Source organism: Euwallacea similis, chromosome 16, assembly GCF_039881205.1.
Source record: "Euwallacea similis isolate ESF13 chromosome 16, ESF131.1, whole genome shotgun sequence".
NCBI classification, from domain to species: domain Eukaryota; kingdom Metazoa; phylum Arthropoda; class Insecta; order Coleoptera; family Curculionidae; genus Euwallacea; species Euwallacea similis.
Genome location: NC_089624.1, coordinates 3652248 through 3670751, shown reverse-complemented (window position 1 = coordinate 3670751; position 18504 = coordinate 3652248). Strand labels below are relative to the sequence as shown.

At 34.2% G+C, this 18504-nt stretch overlaps 1 protein-coding gene across 2 annotated transcripts; it reads right to left on the bottom strand.

The window, feature by feature from the left end:
* Positions 1–690: 690 nt before the first annotated feature.
* Positions 691–16908, bottom strand: LOC136414148 (polyadenylation and cleavage factor homolog 11-like). 2 transcript variants are annotated; one of them, XM_066398002.1, is made up of 14 exons: positions 16772–16908; positions 16213–16425; positions 13279–13404; positions 12819–12995; positions 12493–12753; positions 12355–12432; positions 11572–12292; positions 10894–11053; positions 10592–10830; positions 3283–3540; positions 2892–3221; positions 2424–2837; positions 1449–1682; positions 691–1291 (listed from the first exon to the last, which is right to left on the bottom strand). In XM_066398002.1, exons 2-14 carry the CDS (start codon positions 16369–16371, stop codon positions 885–887), a joined length of 3564 nt encoding a protein of 1187 aa, XP_066254099.1. In that variant the 5' UTR covers positions 16372–16425; positions 16772–16908; the 3' UTR covers positions 691–884. The 2 variants fall into 2 exon arrangements, with proteins under 2 accessions (XP_066254099.1, XP_066254100.1); XM_066398003.1 differs by having other exon boundaries at positions 1449–1679.
* Between the last annotated feature and the right edge of the window lie 1596 nt (positions 16909–18504).

The following is an 18504-nucleotide window of genomic DNA, read 5'->3' as shown; positions in this document are numbered from 1 at the left end:
CGTGGTCTGAAAACCGATTGTTGGTCGGGAAAAGGAGTCCAGTTACTTGGGGAACGGATCGGTAAGTATCTCCACCACGATGGAATGATTCTTAAGGAGGCCCTGATCTGAATCTGCGTCCTGGGGGTGTGTCGTAGAATAAAGACCTAAGGAGGCCAGATCGTGTCTTTGACAACGATTGATTACCCTACTTGCCGAAGAACTTCCCTAACACAGCGAGTGTGCCCAAAATGCGCTTTTACCCAGATCTCTACAATTGAACGCTTGAGCACCGCAGCCATGGCCAAGGCTAAACTAGTGCTACCCCGTTGTATTACATAAAAAATATTCTATTTGCTGACCGTCGATAACCGAATGAGAAAATCAAAATCCAGAAAAAAAATTGAACTTTATTAATTTATCAAAAGAGAAGTTTAAATCATTGAACTTCAGAAGATTATTCTTTTCACTCTAATTTTATTTTCCCTTTTTCAAGTGGGAATAACATTCAAACTACCAACAAATAAGGATTCTATCGTTCTGCGAGAGGGAAAAAAACAGTTTAAATGCTTCACTAGAATTTTATTTCCAGACTATTTTTGACTACATTGCTTATACGAAGATACACCCAATATATACACCTAATAAAATTTCTTACACTTTACGCGAACCTTCACCCACGACCATCGAGAGGCCAAATAAAAACAATGGTCAAAATAATGGTTTATTCCAACAACATACAAAAATTTGCAACTTTCTATTATAGGCAAAAATGCTCATTATATACAAATCTTTAAACTCTCAAATAGTTTATGGACTAGTCTTAGAAATTGAACTCAAAAGGTGCTTCAACACGGGCAAATGTGTCAATTGTACTAAAACGCCAAAAACACCCATTGAGAACTTCACATTATAGAGCACAACCCGGTCAGCTCGGTGCATTTTTGGACAGGAGGTAGCTTTTTCAGGGGCACGTTTTGAAGGGCAGGCTTATAGTTCAGAATATCAAGCTCTTCCATGGGAATTTCACTAGCTTTCACTATTACATCACTACTATCACCAGTCTCACTAGTTTCCTTGGGGGTTATCACAGGTAATGGCTTTGAAATGTTTATTTTAATCTTATTTCCTCCACTTATTGTGGAGCGCGCGGTTGTAGGGGCACTTAATTCTATGTTTCCATCCATTGAGGTTATCAGCTGGAGATGTGATGTCACTGGAACAGAGATCTTTTCACAGGGCGTCATTTTGATCGAATTTTCATCGTCAGTTCTTATGTCTGAGGTGTGTACTAAGTCTACAGCCCGGAAATCTATAAGAAAGTATTATTAGTTTATGAAAATGCATTAACGAAAATTTACTGAAGTACCTTGACTGTTTCGAGCTGGCAAAGCATTGGGAAAAAGGTAAGTAAGGGAAAAAGGTAAAGTAAATCAATGATTTCTTAAAGGAAATTAAGTGAAGCTTACCATCTTCGACAGGTTCGCTCTTTATCTTCACTTGTCCGATTTCTTTTAGCGTGATGATTTCGTCAACGTCCACAAAACCATCATCGTCCAAAGCAGGTTTCTCTTGTTTAATCACTACAGGCTCATTGTACTCCGTTGTAGGAACTTCATCATCATCATCGTCTACAACAATTCTGACGGGGGCCACTTCGTTCAGGATAACGTCATCATCATCGCCATCATCTTCTGGAGCTACTTTCAATAATAATATTTATGATTCAAGTTTTACATTTTACGAGTCAATTATTCAATACATTGCAATGATCTAAAAGTTTTATTTATTAAAGACGAAAAAAAAATTTATTCCCTGACACAATTGACAGTATGTACAATAATAAAATTCATACCACATAATTCCAAAAGCAAATGTGTAGTAAAAATGACTCCCTACGAAAATAAACATCAGCAAGGGAGAGAGTAATCGTGAAAAGAAGTGCTAATCTACAAGTGTGTTAGGAAAAACAAATGAGTGATAAGATACGCAATAGACTACTCTGAATAAATATGTCTCTACCAATAACTTAACTATCTTGTCTCCAAAATGGTGAAAAGATGTCAATTTGGGCGATAATATACAACAAAATATCATGAAATGCAAATGATGTACAGATTTACAAGGATGAAAGAATATCGGATTTCCGTTGCGATAATCTGGACATGAGTCCCGGTTTGGTAAACTGTTTTTATTTATATTTTTTTTTTATTCATAGTTCTGGTATACATATTGACACATGTCCCTTTAATATCCGTGAGGGAAAGTGAAAGGAAAAAAGAACTTTTCGGTTTACTCAAAACCAAGAGACGAAAGATGTATTTACCGAATAGCAATAATTTTCTAACAAAATTCTTTAAAATTTCCCCATTTAACCTTTTTTTTAACTCTACTATACCGATGCATTAATCGCCCAAATATATAGAAGTGCTTCAAAACCGTACCTTCTTCTTCCTTTGCAGGACTAAGAGCATCTTCCGGGACCTCTTCATCATCATCAATCAACGAAACAATCTCGTCATCGTCATCTTCATCATCTAATACGATTTCCAGCCCTGGAATTAAGTCATTCTGGAAATCTCCCTCATTCCTGCTGTCATCCAATGTGTCATTAAGAATTGACTTTTGATAATCCTCATAACAAGCTGGATGATAAGTTTTATCCTCCACTCTAATGGCGTTGCGTAGATGCCATTCTTCCTTTTCTTCATTGAAAAACTGCTCAAAGATATCTCTACACATGTAACAACGTTCATCGGTTGTTCTAGGATCGGCTGAAACTGTAGGAATTTCCACTTCTTCATCGGCCTCTTCTGCAACTCCGGCTTGTTGCTGTTGTTGGTCAAAGTAATTTTTCTCTGTAAAGAAAGAAAATTGCAAACACTCCTTTAAAGGTGCAAAAAAAATCATACCCCGTTCCTCGAGATCTTCAAGCTCTTCATAATTCTTCCAATCTCTCAATGAATAGTACCACTTCCTGCTATTTGCTACTCTAGAGTTCTTCTTGCCACGTCTATTCTGCCTGAAGTGCCAGTCTAAATGTTGACTGTACCACATACTGGCCTCAAGAGGAAATCGCATTCCGCAGCTTGAGCATTGCATTCCTGAATACATAGTGTTATAAAGTGCCTCTTGGCGTACTTTCAAAGTTTCCGGTCTGTTGAAAGTTAGAGGTTTTAGTGCCTTAGACAAGTTGCGCCTTTGAGGTTTTCCATTTTCTTGCTGGTGAGGTTTCGCAGAAGCTAAAGAGAGAAACAAATTTGATCTTAAAAATCATAAAATCTAATTAATCTTATATGGTACCTCGCTCTGAAGCTCTGTTATTTGTTAGTGAAGGGATAGGGGTAGATTCCTGAAAATGTCCTTGAGGCTTTTCCTGAGTTTTAACAACTCCAGAAGCAACTAGCTTCTGGAAAAGTTCATTTATGTTCAACACAGGCATTGTAGGTACTTGCGACGTCGTTGTGGATGGCAAGTTGGGAGGCAGCTGGACTTGATAGCCCCCAGTGGTGGGCGCGGTTACCAACGATTGAGAGATGACATTTGATACATCAAAGTTAGCTAAAATGGATTAGAGTTCAATTATACTTGACAATCAGAAAATCTCTTTGTTGTACTATCGTAGACTTTGTTCAAGAAGCTCTCATCAGGAGCCAATACCCCTGACGCATGAGGCATATAGCGTGATTGGCCGAAATTATAGTATATTGTAAAAAGGAGCTGAAAAGGACATAACCAGGATAAAATAGATAGAAGGGCAAGACCGTTGTGATTAACTCACATATTCCTGTGGTAAATGGATCTTCAATAAAATTTTATACTAAAAATCTGTTTAGATGTTGCAACGATGTTGGGCAATTAGCCGCATAACAAAAATTTTTAAAATTAGAAAATTCTGAACAATTCCAAACATCCGAAAGAAAAGTAAAATCTGAAAAACACGTTTAATTTTTTTCCCTGATCCCTTGTAATAAGATCCTTCAAATAAGGATATTTTGCTATTGGTACTGTTTCTTACTTACAAAATTGCATTAGTTTTTCTATCCGACGTTTTAGCTGCGAATTACCATTATCAAATTTATTTTCTTAAATTTCTATTCTACTGAAAAAATGTATTTTTCTCATATGGTAATCAATTTTTTTAAAAGATCATCTTTGCTGCTCAACTTTTTTCACAGATCAAATACTCATAATATACAAATTGAATTTACAATTTATTTTAGACTTAAACATATTAAAAATGTTGAAGTTTAATACGAGAGATGGTACGAGAGATGGGTATTTGACATTCAGGTACTGGTTCAGTCCATAAAATAATTAATTAACCGCCGAAAAATGATTAACGTTCGTATTTAAGAAATTAAAATAGTGGTGTGAAGCCGTAACGTTGGATAGAAATTCTATTAACTCAATATTGTGGGTGAGAGAAGGTGACAATAGCAAAGTGTTTTTAATTTAAAGACATCTTGGTTCGTTGTCGGGAAAACTAAAAATAAATTTTGTTAATTTTCGTTTTTTCCGGAACTATTGGAAATTTTCAAAAAGGTAATTTGTTAAGTGCCTCATTGCGAAAAATTTTACAGCACATAAACCCAAATGACATGTGTCAGCGTCAAAATTGTTATTGGTATTTGATATGCGTGTGGTATAACTTTTTACCACACAATAATATTAAACATACATGCGTTTGAAAAATATTATATCTAACACCTGCGAAAGTGTTTTTATCAGACGCGACTCCCGACTGAACTTCGTTTCTTGTCGTTAGGCCAACTGTAATCAACTTGCGGTAACGTACCATTTTCCGCACTTGCTAAGTAACTATGTATAACATTGTAATTAGATTTCAGTTTTACTTTGCGTAATTTTTTATATTTCTCAACATCCACATGTTTATCTTGGACACAGTATATTTTCCCCCTGTGCTAGTTTCCCTTCGGTAAAGTTAAATCAAATTCCAATAGCATGTCTAGCAGTCTGTCAGCAACATAACAATTTCCAGGAAAATGTGTGCAAACTGTACAAATGCACATTTTGCACACTGGTTACGCCGACATTGGATTGGGAAAAGTCCATTCTCACTATTTAGAATAGGATTAAGCGCGTTGCACTGGGAATTATCTTTAAAAATACACTTTTTCCCCCTTTCAACTTATTTTTCACAAAGTTTCAGAAAGGCGTAGCTTAAACTAAACCATTAGCTTTTCGCTTCTCTATAAATACATCAGTAAATAGTAGGGCCAATTTTATTCTTCAGGCTTATTAACCCGGGACATATATATATATATATAGTGGTTATCCTTAATTAAATAATAATAAATTCCTTACTAGTGTGTTTGTCTGATTTATCAGCTTAACTTTCTTTCAATTTAGTATACTATAAATTGACTGATAGTTTTTTATAAAGTACCTATGACTATTCATCCGTTATTGGAAAACTAAAAATGAAATCAGTAGAGCGTGCATTGACTTAAAAAAACAATAATAATCCTACGTTTAAACGTTTAAGTTCATACCTAAGTATCAAAAGAGAGCATTGGTCTATTTTGATTTCGTCAATTCTATGGATATTACCTGAAGTTTGAAAAACCGAGCCATAGGGCCAAATTATTAGTGTTCTTAGCTTTACCCTACAGGTTAATTTCCATATAAATTTGAAATAAAGCGCGGATATTGATCAGATTCTTAGTTTCTATGAAAATTATAGCTTCGTGTTAAACTTAACGACACATGAATAATTTGGCTTTGAAGATTTTGGCTATTTTTAGCTATTCATAAAGTGCTAAAATTTAGTAGTTTTTATTATCTACAATCTACTAAATATCACACAATTTTGTTTTAATGATTTCGTAATTAAATGTCGCAAACGCTCAAAGAAACTGATGATATTCCAAGGCGTATATGATAAATACATGTAAAGTGAATGTATGGGTTATATGGAGTTAGCCAGGAAACCCGTTCATTAGACAATTTTTGAATGTCCACTATCGTAGCCGAATGAAATTTGGATTCAGGCTAGAATCGACCATTTTGAATCAAAGTAAAATATTTTTAAAATAGCAGCACTTCCGGTTATACCTGAAGTAACTACTACCTTCGCCACTTTTAATGGAAACTCCTATTTCTTGTCATTTTCGAATTTCTCGTTAAATTTAAACTCGCAATTTATATAATGCATCTTAAGTCTACAATTTACGGTTTCCAAGTTACACCGGAAAATTTAAACATTTTGACAGCTGCAAGATCCCACAAAAATCAGTATTGTATGTTAACCGCCACATTTTGATAAAAAAATTTTCCACAACCACCGAAACATGCTTCCGAAATTGTACGATTTGAACTCTCAATAAAACTTGTTTCTTTCAAAACACCTTGTTTAGAACAGATTCAGGAAACCTTAATAATATTTGATATAAAATTAAATTCTATACTCGAGAATGCTTTAAATTACTTTACAAACGTTAATTCTTCTAGAAATTTGGTGAGCGATCCCAGGGAGTTGGTGTTTTGGAATTTTATATAAAAATAGTAACACCTAATGAATTTTCCCACATTTCATCATTATTTCAAATATAGCAATTAAAAACAACTCCTTTTGTCCTTTGATATTTTATCGTACCTTGTTTCATTTTTGAGATTAAAATTGACATTTAAACTCTACTAAATCTCTTAACAAACTTAATACAACTCGAATTAAACGCTTTTAAATCTATAAAAATTGTTGAAAACGACTATCATCAACTAGGATACGTTAATCTAATATTCTTGTGACAATCGAATTCTTTAGGAAACACAAGGAAGGTTTTTTTAACACCCTCTATTTTAGAAAGGAATTGTTTCCGGTTCGAACGTTTTTTTCATTTTAACCAAACTATTATCCCCTTAAATTGGCACTATGTTTGGAAAGCACTCTGTATATTAAAATTTTGATATTTATACACGGTGTCACAAAAGTCTGAGCCGCTACTTCAGGGGCGTATTCTACACTTTTAACACCAAATTTCAAATATTTTTTCTAAATAGCCTCCCCTACGGACGATTTAAGGAAAAGCAACAGAGTTGGATCCGGTATAATTCTGTAGAATAGAAATGTTTAAATACTCAATGGTTTGAAGTGTCCAGAATAGGAGAAGGAGGAGGAGGGAGGTTTTTCATCCGCCAAAACTCTTTTATACTGTTAATTTTTGACACTAGAATGCCATATCCATAAAAAACTATTTTTTTAAACAAACATGTCCAGCTATGAACTATGTTAATGTGCCTAATTATAATAAAACATAAATAAAATATAAATAATTATAATAAAAATTATTTGCATATTTACCTTATACGAATGTGTAGAATGTTCCTGATGTAACATCCCGGATTTTTGTAACTGTATATAACACTGTATAAATATCCAAATTTTCGAATCTTGGTCATCAGTAATACAGTAATCCCTAAATACAGCTATTGGAAAACACCCTGGGCCTTACATAAAATGAAACACAGATGTTCCTAAAGAATTTTTATTTTTTGCTTGATAACAAGACTGGATTAAAAAGATACAGATTAGTAACAAGAACGGATTAAAAAATTTCTTCATTACAAAAGTCCGAGGCGCCGATTATTTAATACTTTCCGTTCCGCAAATCTTTCAATGTAAATCTGCTCCTTATTCTACTTACTCTTGTTTGCTTTTCAACTTTCATTGTAATATTAAATATTAATAATTTGTTCTAGTCCAAAAGAATAAGCTTCAATAAGCCAATACAGCGGACCAAAATTTGTGTCTAAATCAAAAGTACAGTCACGATATTTCTAGAGGAAGACAAAAGTATCCAATTGGGTCACATAATCACCGAGGAAGGCAAACAAATGCTCGAAAAAGCCTGACTAGAATTCAAAAAATAAATAAATAAAAATCGTGCGAAGCCAAGAAGGACCGTAAACAATTATTTAATAGCGTCTCTAAGATCAACAGCGACGATGAATTTTTATTTGAAGTTACTGAACCTATAAAAGCTCAATCGCATTTTCCGTTATCATTGTTTAATAACAAAGACGAGAGATTGAATGCTCACCAAGATGCTCCGCAACATACGGAGACTATACCTCCAAGGACAAATAATAGGAATTTCGATCAGTTCCATGGAAGAAGTAACTCAGTTTAGGCTAACCTGAACTAACTAACTTGTCAGAGATAATTGGAGAGGAGTAAAAAAGCGCAATGCACAACCGTCAACTCTTCAAGAGAAGCAACCGATCAGACCCAGAATGTATTAGCAAGAACTACCAAGATGGCGTGGCCTTTTTCAGAAGGTTCGTTTCCAGATGTCCTGGACAAGATCTTCAAGAACTGACAATTCATCAAGGAGAAATCAGTAAATCTATTTGCATAAACGGGATTGCCAGAGTGACACAGCGATAACTTTTATGAACTATGATGATCCCTGTGAAATTTAGTTCCGCACCGAGTTATTTTCAACAACAAAAAAATGTATTATTGACTTTCAATAGTGATTACAATGAATGTTACGTAGATGGAAATCTGTTCCGCGTGAAAATGAGCTTTCTCAGTTAAGAATTCGTCATTAACGACATGGGTTTCCAGTGCTTTTTCGGGAGTCTTTCGAAGCACATTAGAGTAGGCGGGTTAACATAACAGTCGTCTTGGTAAGACATCCTCTGCAAGTGAACATAGGGGAGAAAAGAAAACAGATTTCGTAGCGGGTAATGACAACCTCTTCGTCGACGCCACCTTAATGTTCACAGTATTTATTGATAAAAAAAATGCAGAAATTCTTTATAGAAGGGGAAGTTTGCACATTAAAATTTTTAATATGTTAAAATGAGCGTTAATCAAGGATGTGGCTTTTAATGTGGAATTTTGGAGCCTTCTCAGACCATTCATAATCAAAGAAACGAAGCATTTTATACAGTCCTCAACGCTGCGCACAGGGACCAGGCCTAGATTTGCTGTGTTCCAGAATATGGAATGCAAGAGAGGTTCTGTTAAGGATGAAGGGTCAGGAGAGACGTTCGCTTGTGACTAGACTCTTGAGACACATCAAGCAGAATTCGCCTCCAACTAACCGAAGCAATTCGCCAAGTTCTTTGCAGTGTGGTCTGAGTAAATGATAGATGTACAAAATGAAACTGAATATTGAAATTAGCCACAATAAAATACATGTGTAGACTCATCTAACTGGTCTGCAATTTTGAGCACGTGTACTTTAAACATTGCTCTCTATATGATAAGTTTCAATTACTTACAAGCTTTCATCCAATGCATAGGAGATGGATATTTCTAGGCAAAACTTAAAAATATTATAGGTGTTCTGTTCTAAACTGAATTAAAATGCTGCTGAAACTACAGAAATTATTAATTTGGCTCAAGGAGATAATTCTGTTGGTGCTTCAACTGTTAGGAGGTGGTTTGAGAACATTCGCAAAGAAAATTTTTGTCTTGAGAACGATCCACGTCCAGGTGTAGAAAAAGTTTGAAGATGAAGAACTTTTACTGAACGAAAATCCATGCCAAATTTGTAGAACAGTTAAGAGTGACTAAACAAGCAATTTCATGAAATGAGAAAGATACAAAAAAAAGAGAAAATGGGTTCCTCACAAGCTAACCTAAGACAACAAAAATCAAAGAGCTGTCATCTCCATGAGCTTACTTTCTCGATATAAAAGAAAGAAATTTCTGAGAAAAATTATTACGAGAAATGAAAAGTAAATACTGCATGGCAATCCTAAGTATAGGAAAGATTGATCCAGGTCAACTATCCACGTCAGTTGCAAAACCGAATATCCATGCCAAAAAAATGTTACTATGTGTTTGGTAGGATTGGAAGGGAGTTATTTACTAAAAGCCACTAGAACCTGATCAACCTGTTACAACTGAACATTATTATGATCGTTACCTAATGATCAAATTAAGTGAAACTTTGGAAGAAAAGACCATTTATGGGCCACAAAAGTCGGAAGTGATATTGCTGCATGAAAATGCTTGTGCACATATAGCACAACCGACATAGGAACTTATCTTCTTATTCTGGGAAATTCTCCAACATGCGACGTATTCTCCAGATATGGCTTCTTCCAATGTTCACTTATTCAAATCAATGCAGTCTCATCTAACTAACCAGAGTTTCTCTAAATTTGAAGATGTTTGAAAATGGCCCGATAACTAAAATACCTTACCTCGAAATCACTAAGCTCCTACCGCGAGAGCATCCATCATCTGCCCAAGAAATGGCAAAAGAACGTAGATAGTATTCGAGATAATTATGATTAGGATTTTAAATAAATATATTTTTAATAAAACTTAATATCACAAAAAAGTGCTCAGTTTCTATTTGTACACTTATTATTAAACTTAATTATTTCCCTTTTGATTTCTTGCTGTGTGCCTGACACGAACAACAGGCTAGGGTGTTGGGGACTCATAACTGCAGCTTTCAACTTTTAGTAATTAATTTCCTAATTTTAATGATTTCTCTTATAGGGTACTTGAGTTATAATACTTGCTGTGACTAGATTAACGACCTGACTGTTATGACCATTGTTAATCCAACAATATTGTTAGAGTTGTAGCCAATGAAAACCAAGAAAAGTGAAAGAAACTTACATGATCTACTCAATACTTTATCCCTATTGGTGACATTGGCCAACTTGGCCCTGACGGCATCCAAATCACTTCTTATTGGTGATGCAGGTAAAGCCCGTCTAACAGAATTTTGAATTGATTTTTCTGCAGAGATAATTGGCGGGGGAGGTGTTGCGGGTCTATCAATAGCTCCATTCTCACGAGCCTCCTCAGCTTGAACGGCAATTTGTCGCAAATCGGTATCTTCACTGCCAAATAAACTGAAAGATTCAAACGAACAACTAATTCAAAACCTGTATTATTCGCAAAGCTATAAAACATACACATCAAAACTCCTGCTTCTCTTTGATGGTTGCTTGGACACCTCAGGTGATGTTCGCTTCTTAGGCAAAGTGGGAGAAAGGTGATGATGTCGTGGCCTCAGATCTACATCCATTGGTTTGTTTAAAGGAGAGGAAATATGTGATGGAGTTGGTTCAAGGGCTAAAAAATCATGTACAAATTTAGTCAATTATCAGTGAATCGAAGCATTGCGTCGTTTGTCAATAAACAATTGCCAGAATCTTTTTGTTAGATTGTAGAGAGTACTAAACACCTATTATAAAGCAATACCAACATGCAGATAAAGGATGAATACAGCTCCTATTCACAATTAAAACCGAAAACAACGGTAAATGCTATAGGTTATTAAAGGAAATGTTATTCTTATAATGTCACTGAAGAGCTAAACATATACATCTGCGATTAAAATTTAAACCAATACCAGGCTATTTTCTCCATTACGTAAGATGGCATTAGCTATCTTTAACGTCAAGTATTATTCAGATAATTTGGCAGCAGATGAGGAAAAAAATCCTAGAAAATTTGTCTTAATGTATTTTGAGTATTATGAAACTCGCACTGACCTAATATAATAAAGTTCGAAATGCTACATTATTCTTTTGAATTATCTATAGCTATTTCGTTAAAGCCGCGTTTCTTTAATTAAAAATGATACTTACATTTTTGCTTGGCTGGAACTGATTCACTATTAACTTTAATGGAATTATCGTTCTGACTGCTTGTCGACGCTAAACGCAAATCTTCGTCCTCGACAGAGGCCGTGTTTCCCGCCAAATTGGGCCCCACATAATTCCAATTCGTGTTCTTTACATTCTTCACAAAATTACCAGGGACTTCATTCTTAACCCCCATAGATTCTTCCTTTCTGGCTTCCTTATTCGAGTTTTGCAACTTTCCCCTTTTGGTGGACGAGGCACTATCAAATTCCCGCGGTTTTTCACGTTTTCTGTGTTTATCCAACAACCGTTTAGTTTTCGGAGGCGAATCTAAATCGCCACTGGACAAGCTACTACTAGAGCTAGGGTTTAATTTAGGGAGAGCGCCCGATAGTTTATCGACATTACGCGACTTCTGATCGGAAAATGGTTCGCGGGATTTGGATAAGAATTTTGATTTTTTGTTGCCTCTCTTTGATAAGCGAGGGTCTCTAGGAATATCTCTTACACTCGATTTATTGTGTAGATTTTTATTACTTTCAAGAACTGCAACTTTTTGATCGTGCATACTAGAAGTTGTAGCGACAACTGGCGTTTTTTGGGTCAGTTGTTGCAACTTTTGTTGTTGCTGCCGACGCATTAACCTGGGATCTCTGCTTGGACGAGCCGAGGCTAAAGCTGGATTTACGGGTTTGATTTTTGGTTGACCATAAGCACGATATGCCTGGAAAAAAGCAAACAATTACAAAAAATACTTGGAACTTAAATTAGGCAAATCAAACTTACAATGCCCGAAGGCCTAACTTTGTTATTGATAACTTCGGGAATCAGCTGATTGGCTACTTCAGGTGCCAAAAGAATATTCTAGAAGGGTTTACTCAATGTCATAAAACCTTTTCAGAAACCATACCAAATAATACTCACAGTGTTAACTGGAGGCCGTCGGCCCCCAGCTTTTATCTGTTCTTGCAACTTGACTTGGGTTTGCAACACTTCAAGTTCCAAAGTCTTCCTCTGTAAAACCAATAACTCCTTCTGTTTCTGAATTAATTGCTCTTGCATTAGTAACGTCTCCATATCAGCAGAAGGGGGTGATGTAGCTGACAACGCTGGTTTCAAAGGAACTGAGTTTGGAGTTGCTGAGGGTTCTGTTTTTTGGTAGTTATTGGACTGACTTGTAGGTGTCTATCATTCAAAAATAATTAGTTATTTAGTTATATCGTGAATAGAGTAGCAGGGGAAATACTCACAGAATTTATCAGAAACCTGGGATTGAGATGAATGCTGTTTGCGGGCTGCGCAGTAACCGGCCATGCCGGATCAATTTGATGGATTTGCACGTCAATTGCATAAAGTTTCATCTGAGGGAACACGTCGTTCCATGTTTGACGTAGCTTGAACATTTCTAGTCGGGTCTTCTCGTCAACCTTACCCAATGATACAAGTATGATTAAGCTCCACAAAGTACAGAATAAATAATATCAATAAACAACGATAACAATAAATTACTTAGGTGTCTTGTCTTTGATTAAATGAACAATCTTTGATAACGAATGCTTAATTAACTTTTTTTAACCACTAATTTATGAGCAATTTCTACACAATTCAGAGCAAATTCTACACAACAAATTGTTATACTTTCGATCCCTATTTTTATTTCAACAATGCTGGTAAATCTACATACATACATTTTATAAAATAGAAACTTACCACTTTGAAAACTGTGCAAAATGTGGATGCAATGTTTTGACTGAAGATGCTAGTATACATTTGTCCAACATTCTTCACTATACAGTCAACTAGGTATAAAATTGGCAATTTGACGTCAACAGCAACCTATATTTGGAAAGAGAAAACACTACTTGTATATAGAACAGTCCAATCATAATGTTTTTGGATCCTGTCCACAAAAATGTATAGTATATATGTTTGTTAGGACTATTAGTTAATAAGTAATAAACATATCATAATTTATTTCTTAAAATGGATTACATAAAATCTGTTCAATGATTAAACATTACTAATTGTGTAATGCATAATGCTCCTCCACGGAAAATTATGGATTATCCTACACAAAACCTTTTCAGTGTATTCATAAGAAAAGAAAATACCCTATCATCCAAAGATAACTTGAAATATTTGTCAATTTCTGTCATAGAACACAGACCAATATGTCAAAAATCCATGGATACAATAATAATTTCAATTCCATTACATCAGGTGGCAAAACGTGAAGAATGTTATTTTTCAATATACTCATATTCCATATCATCAATTATAAAATCCTACTGTCAAATTTAAACTTTTATAAAAGCAATAAATCATATTGGAAGAGAGAATTTTATAGATATCAAAAAATCACATTTTATTTAGAATATATTGGTTAAATTTTAGCACACAATTTCATATTCAGTTTGAAATAAAAAGAACTAAGTAAGTACCCAAATAAGTGCTTAATACAAGATACTCTTCTGTTAAATATTTAAAATTAAACCATAAACTTAACTAATATTTAAAAACGTTCGCAGGGGCCTAATGAATGAAGCAGTAGTAAAATTAAATCAATAAAAGCGCGGTCACTACATGACAATGGTGAAATTATTTTTGTGAGATAATAGAATATATGCTTTACTGGCACCTTAAAAAAAATATTATTACTTCCCATTTTTTCACTATTAAGCAGGAAAAGTTTGAAGAAACACATACACATTAATTTTGCTGTACAGGCCTTCTCCTTTTAATTAGACAATTTCTAGGTCTTTTTCTTAAAGAGATAAGACTCAAATAAAATTAGAAAGTTATGGAGCTGTTTTCAAATTGTAAGGATACAATTAAATAAATAAGAGAATATTTAAAAGTAAAAAAATGATGTAAATTTACATTTTTTATTCAATGAAACGCTAAAAGATATAATTTGTAAAATGTCTTTTACATCTTTATCTTAGTGATAGCAGTAATTCTGCAAACTTCTTTAATTAGCAATGTCAGGCTACAGTTGGCATTTTGTGGCACATTAATAGAACATTATTTCACATTTAATGTTATTAATAATGCATATTTAATGTTAAGTTTAAAGCATAAAAATTGATAAAAGGAAAGTAAGTAGTAAAAAATCCAATTCTAGGATCCTGGCCTTAAAAGTTAATATCGGAATCCTGACTCTGATCATTCAAATGTGTGAAACAACCAATAAGTGTTGAATCAAAGGGGCATTTACTTCGCCAGGTTTCCTGGCACTAACAACACATTCCCAGAGCTAGGTGAATCCACTTTAAATTTGTTCTTGTTATTGAGAAAATTTTCATTCATTTTTTTATAGATTTGTGAATGCTTAGATAATAAAAGTTTTTATGTTAGAGGCACTGAAGTGACATCAGCCTTGCACAAGGCGCACAAGGAAGTGTCAATTTGCGGATATCTAACTTATACCCTTCTTTTCTGAATGTAGGATCAAATTTAGTAATATGTTGACTCTTTTGTGGGAAGTGCTTGTAGTATTTTCATATAGAAAATGACTGATAATACAGATCTGAACAAGTCAACATGGCAATAAATTAGATTTAAGAGATCAGAAGCCACTGTAATTGTGGACAAATTACTTGTTCTAGACCCATGCTAATTTGAGCTAGTTATGTTTTTATTTTTAAAATGTTGTTCTAATATTACGCTCATAGCTTTCTCAAATACCTTAGAGAAAAACACATACTTTATAAAAAATTGGGCAGCAATGTCCCTACAATCCTTTCTAGATTTATCTTACCAATTTCCTATTAACAAATATGTTTTTTCATTGTTTATGTACTGAGTTTGTATTGCATTTTTTACTAAATTTATACGTGTTTCTCTAAAATTAATTGATAGATTTTGAATTGCATTACACCATTGAGTGTAGTTTTAAAAGACCTTTAATTTGAAGCATCACTTGGCCAATGTTTCAATTTTTTTTAAATCGGTTATTTCGTGCTATCGGTGACGTAAGCAACATTTAAAAAAATAAACCAATGTCAAAAGACAATATTTTTTGTCCTATTAATGGTGCTTTTAAATTTAAAAAAAAAGTAATTTGTTAAAAAGTGAATGGGAAAATAATTTAGAGCTGCACAGTAGATCATCTACGGTAATAAGGAACGGAGGAAAAAGAAAACAGGGTTTACAAGTAGTACAAGTACTGTGCAATTAATGAACCAACATTGCACCTTAGACATGTTGGTATTTGAGGGTAAGTTGTTCTAGAATTTGTTAACACTACCAGCAAAAGAGCAACAAAAATCTTTAACAATCAATGTGGAATTGAAGATGCAATAATCGTCTATACATATTTTAGAGGAGATTTACTCCTAATATATTAAAATTGAATAAATAATTATAAATACTAGCCAGCTCTATAAAGCACTGATTTGGACTCCCATGATAAAAATATTGAGTCAAACTTTGATACAAATATTAGGTTTTTCAGGAAGTTATTCAGGTTAACTAGATTTCAAGTGAACTACTTCTGGAATGTTCGATTACTTCAAATTTAAAATGTAAGAAGCTGAGTAAACCAAGGTTACTAATAGTTATTTGGATAAGGAACCTGAGTAACTTTCTGAAAAAGTCTTTGTATAAAACTATAATTACTAAAATAACAAATAAGACATTAACCTTAGCCAAATGCTCTTCAATGGCCTGTACTATAATCTTGGCATTGGGCAAGTTTTCTTCTGCCAGCATGGTTAGAACATTGATTAGAGGCTTGCTGTTAAAAGTCAAGTCTGCTAAACTGGACATGTATTCAGCCTTAATCACCTCGGGTGTCGTCATTTTGCACTAGTTGAATATCACAGATAAAAGACTGAGGAACCGGGCTCCGAAAAACTAAAAATAAAATGTTCTTTCAGATTCGGAATACGGAATTTGGGGCAACAAGCAGGCACGTGGTACTGTGACTTCCCACCAGGTAGTTTATTGTTTATAAGTATGACAACCTTGTACCAGCATAATGCTTAAGAACTTTTGAATATTTTCAGAATATTACTACTGTGAACGGGATTAGGCACAATAATCATTGAAATACACTAATTACTGCCCGCATTATATCCGCTGAAAGCCGTCCATTTGTTTAAAACGTACAACCGACACTTCAGTCAAAATGTCGTCGTATGGTGCAATTAAAACCTCACGAATTCGGCTTTAAAAGGAAAAATGAAATGTCGAAACTTACCTTAAAGCACTAGTATGACTGATTATTCACAAATTGAGTCATATCCCCATTTTTATCCCTTTTTAACAACACAAATTATTTGCGACTTGCAAACACGCACACTGTGCCAATCGAAACACCTTCCACGACTTCAAGATGGCGATTGAACTGAAACGGAAGAATACCGAATAGAATCGGTCGTGATCGGATTTGTCTGCGTCTGCGTAGTAATATCCGTCATGCGTTATGATTAAATTATTTGGAACTATTTGCAGATTACTTGAGAATTTTTGATAATAAATTGATATTGATATTTTAGATAATAGTTAGTTTTTGATTTTTAAATAAAAGTTTCATCACTGATTTGTGTCTCTCACTAAACTTTAATTTGCTTTTTGGCAATGACGTATGTTCGTATTAATTTCCTCAAGGTTGATCAAATTGTTTTAAATTCCTGAATAGGATGGGGCCTTAAAGTATAAAACATGTTTTATATTCTAAAGATGGAACCTACAAAACCATGATCTCATTTCCTCTCTCCAGTTTCTCCACTATTACTTTCTGGTATTTAAAGTTATATGGTACGAATCGCCTAATATTCCAGATTTAGTATTCTAAATCACTCTTTTTCTCAGGTGAGAGAGTAAAGGGAGCGATTATTTATATGGGAATATAGGTAAATGGGAAGAATATGAAAATAAAATAACTAATAGAAATGAAGCTTAAAACATCTAGCGATTGACATCCATAAATGTTCTAAGCAGGGTAAGCATGTTGCTAATTTGACTAATAGTCCCAGCAAATCAAACATTTTTGAAATAGTACGTACTGTACATTAGAAATAGGTTGGAAAAGTAGCTGGACCTTTTGCCAGAGTTTCATATCTAACTCAAATGCCTAACTTTCGACATATTGCGAAGAATTTATTTGTATATTATCAGAGATGAGTAAACATCACTGTTATATCGAGGTATTTTTACGTTGCGGGGTATATTATTTAATAATTGCTGGAAAATATGGAGCTCCATTGGTCTGTCGCTGGATCCACCCTATTCCATTGCCAAGAAAGAAATGTTTTGTGGTGCTTTTGGCGTTCAAGATTTTTTTCACTTTAATAACAGTACCACCGTTCATAAAGTGGATGTCAGAGGCAGCAGATTTCAAATTGCAAACACATAGTGGAAAATAGTAGAAAGCGAACGACAGCAGAAATGTTAGTCTTGTATAGCTCATTAAACTGGTTTTAAATGGATTTTTCAGAATACGTTTTGTTTTGCTTTTAAGAATTTGGCGAGAAATGACCTAGTTTAAATATTTGAAACTCATTCTGACAAATAATAAAGACAAATTCTGCATGTATTTAAATTTTTTATTGAATAATCTGAGTGATGAAGTAGGAAACAGATCACACCCGTTCGAAACATTCAGCTTTCTAATGTTCCAAACAAAATAAACGTTCTGACAGAACACATCTTCTGCTCTGACATAACCCTGACACCAAATCATTGCCAACCCGAGGATACTGAACACGCAATTAGTAAAATGCAGTTATGACAGATACGATTCATGACATTTGATGGAACAATTTTTTTTATTTTGATGTTTTCCTGAAAAATCTATAAGTGAAATAATATATTTCCTTTAGTTTGCGATTAACAGCTGCTTTAATGAATTACAGTTTAAAAATTATGTAGCGTTATGCATATATTTAACAAGAGTCCTACAAAATACCAAGACAGTAAATACACACCCTT

Coding starts and splice junctions, on each gene's coding strand:
- LOC136414148 (XM_066398002.1), bottom strand. CDS start 16,371: ATGACGACACCCGAGGTGATTAAGGCTGAATACATGTCCAGTTTAGCA. Junction 13,405..16,212: donor TTGAAGAGCATTTGGCTAAG/GTTAATGTCTTA, acceptor TTCCAAATATAG/GTTGCTGTTGACGTCAAATT. Junction 2,838..2,891: donor TGAAGATCTCGAGGAACGGG/GTATGATTTTTT, acceptor CTTTCTTTACAG/AGAAAAATTACTTTGACCAA.